The following is a 9,987-nucleotide window of genomic DNA, read 5'->3' on the forward strand; positions in this document are numbered from 1 at the left end:
GACTTGAGTTGAAGGTGTCCACTGTTGGGTTAAAGCTGGCGAATATGCCATTGGAGGGCGATGCTCATAGGGATGTACTGACACTTGTGGAGGCGACCAGACTGCTTCATCTCGTCAGGTCCAGTTATCAGGAGACAGACTCTGGACTTGTCTTGGCCCTTGTGGAGAGGTGGCACGAGAAGACCAGCAGCTTCCACATGCCGTTCGGGGAGATGACTGTGACCCTGGACGACGTGTCGGCCCTTCTTCATCTCCCGACTAGTGGGAGGTTCTATACTCCGGCAGCCCTTAATAGACTAGAGATGGCTGAGACCTGCGTGCGGTTGCTGGGGGGCAGAGCTTTGATTACAACGAGGAGTTTGATGCATGCAATACTCAGGGGCTGCGGTTCTGCTTCTTGCAAAAGAGTTATGAGGTCGCTGTTACAGGTTTGTTTTAATAATTATGTAATTTGTCTTTTTTTTATTTCAGTTTACTTAATGATAACTGTTTGTTTTATGCAATGTAGAGAGGCGGTACCACCATGCAGCCAGGTTGTACCTACTAAATCTCCTCGGCGCGACGTTGTTCGCCTGCAAGAGTGGAGGACACTACGCCACGATCCACTGGATTGGCATGCTGGAGCATCTTGATCGGGTACATGAGTTTGCGTGGGGCGCCATTGCGCTTGCCACTTTGTACGACCAGCTTGGTCGGTCCTCACGCAGCGCTACCAGATAGATGAGCGGTTACACATCCTTGTTGTTAGCATGGGCCTACGAGCACTTCCCTGACGCCCTTGTACGCCGGTATCAGAACCGGGATTACGTGGAGACCGAGCCTAGAGCGTGCAAGTGGATTGAGTCACGGACGGGCCATGCTAGGTTGCAGGAGAGGCGAGTCCTATTTGATGAGATGACGTCAGCTGACGTCATCTGGACTCCATATGAGGCGCACAGGTCTGTGCGACCGCAGGATGCGAGGGCTTTGTTCTCGGGATACATCCGGACTCCCTACGGGCCGGCTGTGCGACCTCATCTTCCGGAGCGGGTGTTGTGGCAGTTTGGATCCGTGCAGACCGTCCCGAGGCACCCTTCTGTCGTGATGGAGAGATCTCTTGGTGCTGAGGATGTTGATGCAGCGTTCGCGGCCTATGATCAGTATCTAGTTCCTGAGGGCGTCCCTGCTACTGTAGGTGGACAGACATCGTCAAATTACATGGAGTGGTACAACATGGTATCTCATCGGTTCATCATCCCGGATACGAAGAGGGCGGAACTCAGTGCCGTTGTAAGTATGAAAACTATTTTCTTTTACACTTGCGATTTTGTGTATGTCATTTACTAACATGTGTATTTATTTATTTTCAGGCTGCTCTGCGTAGGGGTGTGGATTTGCTTGAGCAGTCACTCGAGGTTGATGATGCTCCCTCAGTCTCCCGTACTTTAGTTGATCGGGCACTCGAGGTCTTCCGAAACTTGGCCGGGACCCAAGGCGTTGCTTTTGCTGCTGAGAGACTAGGCGTCAGAGCCATAGTTAGAGGCAGGGCAGGCGGTAGAGGAGGGGGAGGTCGTAGGGGTAGGGGAGGCCGTAGGGGTAGGGGATAGTGACTAGCTTTGACATTATGTTTAGTACTTTTATGAGTTTCTGAGTTTGGCTTTGACATTATTGTAGTACTTTTATGAGTTTCTGACTACGTATTTCACGTTATTATTTCATAATTTATGAGTTTTATGATCACCGGTACTTTTATTTCATAATTTCTGAGTTTAGTTTTTCAATTAAGAAATTGTAGCAGGTGATATTCTGGTACAACATCAGTTTTTAGACATTATAGAGTTTCACTTTCCGAAAGGTTTCAGAACATAAAGAACCAAAACCTTTCGGTACATAAAGTTCCAAAAACTTTCGGGACATAAAGTTCCAAAACCTTTCGGTACATAAAGTTCGAAAACCTTACAAATAAGGGGTGGCAAATCTAACTTTTACTGTTTCGGAATATAAATCACCGGAATCATTCAGAACATAAAGTTTCGAAATTAAAGGTGCACAAGTCTGCCACCCTGCCACCATGACTTCTCCCACACTCCTCCACCTATCCTACTACTCTACTGATTTATTACTACCCTCCTCCACCACCAACCCTCTCTACTTCTCTCTTTATTCTTCCTGCCTTCTTCCCAACCACCATCATTGCACCACCACCACCACCACCACAAGACACCACCACCACCATTTCACCATTGTTCCATTGTGCCACCACCATTGTTCCATTGTGCCACCAAGTTCCAGATCTTCAAGTTTCAAGGTTGTTGTTTGGTAAGTTTTCTTTCTCTCCCACCAGATTTACATACAAATGATTAAATTTCCCACCACATTTTTTATTTCTGTGCCATGCTTCATCTCTGCACATATGTTTCGAAACTTATAGTTCCAAAAGGTTTCAAAACTTAAACTGCCGAATGACTTTGGAACATAAACTGCCGAATTGCTTCGGAAGATAAACTGCCGAAACTATGTAATTAAACCAGTGGCAGTGGCCTTTTGCAGGCAGATGACAGACCCATTCATTTTTGATGAAGCAGTGCTGCTTCAAGCTGCATATGATGCATATGATGCTGGGAATGTTGAGCCTACAAGTATCACTCCGTTTGTGCCACCAACTATAAGTGTGGATGCCACACATTTATTTACAACTGATCAGGTATTAATTGAATATAGTATGACAGTATTGTTTAGCGAATCTGAAGTGATAGATATGATATGTCTTACTTTCGAACATATATTTGATACATGTGATGACCTTCTGAATTGGGTTCGGAATGTTGGAAAGGAGAATGGATACGAGATAGTGATCGGAAGGTCCAACAAAGGAACAAAAGGCGGAGCTATAAAAGTTATTTTGTTGTGCGGGAGGAATGGTGTGTACGTGCCCTACAAGGACCCGCAAACGTTCAAGTACAACACCACCGGATCAAAAAAGTGCAATTGTCCTTTTACACTAAAAGGACAACCTACGGAGGGTGATAAAAATTGGTGGCTGAAAGTCATGTGGGGGAAGCACAACCATGAACCAGCTAGGTCACTAGTTGGCCACTCCTACGTTGGTCGACTAACGGGGGAAGAGAAGGGGCAGTTGTCAACTATGCATAAGTCTTGGGTTGCACCAAGACACATGCTACTGGCTTTGAAGGAACAAAATCCAGGTAACTTGACTACAATCACTCAAGTGTACACTTGCTGCAAAACAATCAAGAAAGAAGCACAGGGACCATTGACAGAAATGCAATTTTTGATGAAGAAGCTGACAGAAGCCAACTATGTTCACTTTGAAAGACAAGCTGACGATTCGGATGTCATTAGAGATGTTTTCTGGGCTCATCCTGATGCTATCAAACTCTTCAACACATTCCCTCATGTGGTCGTCATGGATTGCACGTATAAGACAAATAAATACCGGATCCCCTTGCTTGAAATGGTTGGCTTGACTTCTACTGGTAAGACTTTCTCCATAGCATTTTGCTACATGACTCAAGAGCGCACACATGACTATGTTTGGGCCTTGGACTGCATGAAGTCTCTGCTTGCCGACCCTGTCAGATTACCTGGTGTTATTGTCACTGACAAAGAATTGGCTTTAATGAATGCTGTTTCGCAAACTTTTCCCACCTCTTGCAATTTATTATGTTTGTTCCACATAAAGAAGGCTGTTGAGGCAAAGTGCAAATTGTGGGTTGCCAAAGACGATTTCAAAGATATAGTAATGGAGCAATGGACAGATTTGGTGAATGCGGAAACAGAGCAACAATATGAGAAGGAATGGAGGAACATGTGTGCCATGTGTAAAGATCACCCAAAGTTCACAAAGTACATTTCTGAGACATGGTTAACTCACAAGGAGAAGTTTGTGAAGGCATGGACAAACAATGTGATGCATTTTGGAAACACAACAAGTAACAGGTAATACACACAGTTTATTACTTGTGATATGTTTTCCATTTGTTAAACGACTTCATTTATTGTTTCATGTTTGAAAATGGGTAATTCAGAGTTACAATATTTGTATGCAGGGCTGAAAGTACACATGCATCCTTCAAGAAGATGCTAAGGAACAGCAAGGGTAACTTGTGCGATTCATGGGATGCAGTGGATAGGTTGACAACTGTGAGACACAATGAAATTGTAGCATCTTTTGAGCGCAGCATTAACATTGTAGAGCACCGTTTCAAGTCTAAAATGTATGTGAATGTAAGGGGGTTCGTGACTGAAAAAGCCCTTCAACTCATGCACGATGAACAAAACAGAGGGTGGGGTCAGGATGAGGTATGTGGTTGCTTGATGAAAGTCACTCATGGACTACCTTGCGCTTGTGCACTTCAGAGTTATGTTTCAATTCCGTATAAGGCAGTGGATCCGTTATGGAAGATACTTTCTTGGGAACAAGTGCCTGTTCCGGATAGACAAACCTCAAACCGTGGAGACATTCAGTATGACATCGAGGCCTTGGTTGCTCATTACAGTACTCTGGATGATGCAGGCCAAAGTATGCTGAGGAGGAAGGTTAAAGAGTTGTATTGTCCCCAGAGTAGTTCACTATGTCCTCCTGAAGTGAAAAAAAAAACCAAGCAGTCATCCAAAGCCAAGGGGAGTAAGCCACCTACACGTGAACCAATAGGATCCTTGAGGCGGGAGCCTTCACATTGGGAACTTAATGAGAGCAACGCAACACCTACGCTTGCCAAATGTCCTCCACCAACTATACAGTCCAGGAATCGTTCATCACAAGCTAGTAAGTCAAAGAACAAGAATTCTATCGGGAAGTCTCCACCCCCAGCATCTACTTGGGGTACTTGCCATCTTTTTTCCTACCATATATAGATGAAGTGATAGATGTTGATGGAGATGGTAATTGTGGCTATAGAGCGGTCGCTGCATTGCTGGGACATCCGGAAGGGCAGAATGGTTGGCATTCGATTAGGGAAAAGTTGATGGAAGAACTCGAACGGCATCAGTATTTATATAACACCATGTGGGGTTTCGATATAGTTCAGGCCTTGCACTTTCGTCTCACCCTCCCTCATGATCAGATGGCCACTGACGACAAATGGATGCACTTACCGGAGATGGGGTATCTCATTGCTACAAGGTTTCAGGTGGTATTTATCTCCATTTCGGAAAAATCAAGTTACACTTACCTTCCATTGATAGGCGCCCCACCAGAGGTACACACAGTTATAGCTGTTGGTCATGTGCCCAACGACTTTGTACAGGTATATCTTTTGTTATGTACCCTAATTTATTTTTATTGCTATATAATTTATGTTAGTTATCTAATTTTATTGTTATACTCTCTCAAATGTAGCTTAAGTTGTTGCATGGACATCCGATTCCGTATATTGCTCCCCAATGGCCATACAACGTCCTACCACCCACGACCGAATGGATTAACCCATATCAAGACCGTATGGCCAGATTTGCGCTTGAACACACTGCTTGGAGGGCTGCTATTGCTGGACCTCTTGTTCCAAATGTGAATGACTACATAGACATCACAAAAGACTAATGATTGATGTTTGTAAATTGGTGTCAATGAATGAGATTTATGTAAATTTTCCTATGTTCAAGACTATGTTTAAGACCTCTAATTATTAATTTAAGGTATTTTGATTCATAATGTGGTTCAATTGCTTTATTTGTGTATCTTCATTGCTTCTCATTGAGGTGTTTCTGGTTTGTGTTTCTGCTACTGTGTGCGCATCTGTTAAACAGGTTCAGAAGTTTATCTACCGAAACTGATTTTGATTGGTTTCGGATCTTAATGATCCGAATCTTAAAAAACCAACGTTTGCTGTGAATAATAGTTTCGGGAGTTAATCTTCTGAAATATTGTAGGTTTCGGAACTTTATCTTTTGAACATAACATATTTCAGAAGATTATGTTCCGAAGGGTACTCCTGGCATTTTTTTTAAAATGTTGGGTGGCAAATCTAATCCTTGGGGTGGGAAATCCAAATCTCGAAATTGGGATGTAGATAATGAATGTGATGATGGAAATTGATATTTGTGTTTTTCTGGGTTTATGATGAAGATGATGAACATTCATTATGTTTTTGTTTTTTTTCTTCTTTTATTTTTTTTAATCAATTTTTTAACAGATTCCGTTAGATTTTAGACGGAAAACTAAAATTGCAAACAGAGGGTAACGTCGGGGACTAAGAATGCTATTTTTAAAGTTTAGAGACTCATTTTGCACGATTCACATTTGTGGGGGATCAAATGTGCTTTTAAGCCATGTATCTTCAATTCGGTTACGCAACCTATTCTTCACAATATTCATAGCAGAGAAAGTTCTTTCTACAGTTACTGTTGCAACAGGCAAAATCAGTGTCAATTTCAAAAGAAGATAAACTTGTGGATAAACAACATGTCTTCCTTTTCCAACCAACATCTCTGAAAGTTGTTGGAGTACTTTCAAAGAGGCAAATTCATCATTCATACGCATATCGATGATGTAACAATCTAGTGCATCACCAAGCATCACTAAATTAAATAAGTGAACTCATTTGGATAAAAGCTTATAAATTCCAACACCTTTGTCTTATCAAAAGCAGAGAACAAATTAGATGGATCCAAAGAAGCCAAACAAATTAGCAATTGAGTATTAATCTCACCAAAACGATAATTAAGTTCTTGAAGCTGCATATCTATCACGGTATAAAATAACTCAACAAGAGAATTGAGAGTGGAAAAAGGAAAAACAAGTCAATGGGGTGTTGGTATGGAAAATTGAGGCAAATTATACATACAGTGTACAACAACCCGTGAAGATCGACGGGCGAGGAAGGTGGGAAGCGTGGCGTGACGGACGAGGACGAGGAGAGTGGCGCGGTGGACTGGTTTAGTGGCTTGGTGGGTGCTTGGATAGTTGGGTGGGAGCCTGGGAGGGATTTAGGGTACGTCGTACACGAGAGAAAGAGAGACAAAGTGATTGAGTGAAAGAGAGAGAGGAGTAAGTGGGTGTGAGTCTTTGGTGCAAAACTTGGTCTACTAAGCTACCTTCAATTTTTCAGGGGGTTCAAAAAAAAATTATATAGAAAAAAAAATTATATAAGGGGGGAAGTGCAATTTTTTTTAAGGGGTTCAGATGAACCCCCTCAATATAACATAGGTCCGCCACTGTTATTACTACAGCTTGGTCTTGTTTGGGAACGAGGGTATAGAAATCTTGTGGTAGAAGTTGACTGTGAAGAGCTGCTGCACTCGATTGAAGACGAGGAGAGCCGGCGGTTTCTCTCTGTTCTGAGTGCGATCAAGAACCGGTGGGATAGGGACTAGAGCATCTTGATGTCCATAATTAGGCGTGAGTGCAATGACCCGGTGGATTATCTAGCTAAGTTGGATGCTCGTTCTCCCATTGTGGATGTTTGTGTTTTGGAGGAGCCCTCGTGGAAGGTGCAAACTCTTGTCATAAGAGACTCGACTGTTTTAGCTCGTTAGTTTTTTTTTTTTTTGTTAATTTTCTGATGTATTAAAAAGAAGTAAACTTTTGATATAAAATAAGCGATTTCATCCAGAAAAAAAAATTCCAAACATCTAATTAAATAACATGGAATTTTTTTGGTAACTTAAATAACATGGAATTAAATAATTAATATAAGCAAACTAATATTTGTTAGATTTATCTGCAATAATATTAATGGACAGTTTTGCTTTTTAAATGATCTTTAGAACTCAAAGCAGTAATGACATATTGCACATATACACATTTTTGTTTGTTTGGAACCTTCAGAATTATCAGAATGCATTTTCATCTTTTTAATTATAACTCATTAACTATAATTAAACCGTACCACTACAAATTTAGATGTCAATTCAATATTGTCGAATTTTGCTACGGTCCATCCTCTTGTTTTTCCTTCACGGCAAAGGCAATATCCATGAGCCAATCGCATCCACTTAACATGATGGAACTATTACAAAAGGTTGTGGCCTTGTGGGACATGAACAACAATGAGAGCTCTTGACCATGGTTGATTGGTTGTGATAAGCATGAAATTGAAAAGAGGATTCCGCAAACCAAAACTTCGACATATATTGTTTATAACTTTGTCATGTGCACGGGTTGTGAGTTGTGACGTTTAAGCAAAAAGACATATGGTGATTTGAGCAAGTGGGGATGAAATGTCACCATTAAGTGGGTAATTATTGGGTGCAAGATATATATAATCAGAGAACAAGACGAACTCTAGCTTAAGCTAGCTAATAAACAAAAACTGTATACATCCGCTATATTATTTATATATATAGGAAGGCTTAAAGGGTCTAAAGGCCCCTGAGATTATAAAGGGAATAAAATTCAGGACCAAGAAAATTATTTCATCAAATTGGGTCCCTAAAAAAATTTTTTTAATTCAATTAAGGCCAAATGTTGCCACAACCCAATTTTGTCATAGTCACCTTTACCACGTGGTTTTTTTATTTTTTTTTAATTAGAAAAATTAATTAAAAATAAAATTTTAATTCCAATTGAGTTAAATAAGCAGAAAAAAAAAATTAATAAAATCATAATCTGAATAAAATCTCTAATCTAAACAATAACCTAAACTAATAATATTAAATCCCTAATCTAATTCCCCTCAATTCAGCCCCAAATTCAACCCTCTGTATCCTCAACCCTCTTCAACACCTATTCTAACTTTTTCCCCTAAACCTAAACCTAAACCTAAACCTAATCTTCTTCATGATATACAACAAAAACCTAGATCCATTGAAACATTAACCGTACCTGCTTCTTCTTCCTCAAAGCATCGACCACAACTCCGGCCGGAAGGAAACCTAAATCAATGGAAGGAAGGAAACACATATCTTGGTGGTGGTTGTGTGTGGCCTGAAATCAACCATCTGCTGCAACCATCACCTCAGATCACAACCACCGTCTCTACCCTTTCCTTTTCCCATATCTGAAACTGTCCCCTCCTTTCTCCACCTCCAACACCACTATCTTCTTCTCTCTCACCACCACACACCAACACCACCCACTAGTCACGACAACCCCAAAGAGTGGAAGAGAAGGGTTGATGTTGAGGGATCAAAGAGTGAGGTAAATAAATGCATATGACATTGTTCTGATCTGGAAAAGTTATGTAGTTTTGATTTCCGATTGGGAAGGCCCTCTATTTGAAGCACTGTACTGTTTTAAGTGGAAAACAAATTTAGCCTTTGAGATTTGGGTGTGGGTTTACAGTTAAGAAAGGAAGAAGAAGAGGCTGAAGAAGATGAAGACCATTTTGTCTGGGTTTTGTTCTTGAGATGGAGATTGAAAGAAGAGTGATGAAGATTATGTGTTTAATTTGAATTTAGTTCAGGGATTTATTTAAGTTTAGGTTTATATTAGGATTTTATTAAAGTTTTATTTTTAATTTATGAGTTGGAATTAAAAAAATAAAGTTTTATAATTTTTCAATTAAAAAAATAAATAAATAAGCCACGTGGTAAAGGTGACTAGGACAAAATTGAGCTGTAGCAACATTTAGCCTTAATTGAATTAAAAAAGTTTTTTTAGGGACCCAATTTGATGAAATGATTTTCTAGGTCCTGGATTTGATTCCCTTTGTAATTTCAGGGGCCTTTGGACCCTTTAAGCCATATAGGAAATATATATGTTAGGCCTTTGGGATTATTTTCTATTAAACAAAAATTTGAGTATTTACTTTCACCGTAGAAAATGTGGGGTTATATACTTATTTGTATATATGCTATGTTTGGATAAAAACAAAATGAGATCACTATTAACTTAAATTATTTGGGGTAGTGGTGAGTGGTTTGAGAAATTTATATAAAAAAACGCATACGCCCATTGCATATAACAAAAATTAGGCCTAACCTAACCATCATTCCATCAAGGAGTTAAGTTAAAGCCACAACTACAATCACAATCACAATAACGATGCTTATTAGTATAGACAAAAAATTATCAGGTGAAAGCCAACGCTAATTAAATTTAAAAAA

General features: G+C 40.3%; 1 protein-coding gene across 1 annotated transcript; it reads left to right on the forward strand.

The window, feature by feature from the left end:
* The first annotated feature begins 2,050 nt into the window (after positions 1-2,050).
* On the forward strand, positions 2,051-5,542 carry LOC130746082 (uncharacterized). The gene is made up of 5 exons (XM_057598601.1): positions 2,051-2,298; positions 2,530-3,939; positions 4,050-4,768; positions 4,858-5,249; positions 5,342-5,542. Exons 1-5 carry the CDS (start codon positions 2,051-2,053, stop codon positions 5,540-5,542), a joined length of 2,970 nt encoding a protein of 989 aa, XP_057454584.1.
* Positions 5,543-9,987: the final 4,445 nt, after the last annotated feature.

Source organism: Lotus japonicus, chromosome 1 (genome assembly GCF_012489685.1).
Source record: "Lotus japonicus ecotype B-129 chromosome 1, LjGifu_v1.2".
Classification (NCBI taxonomy): domain Eukaryota; kingdom Viridiplantae; phylum Streptophyta; class Magnoliopsida; order Fabales; family Fabaceae; genus Lotus; species Lotus japonicus.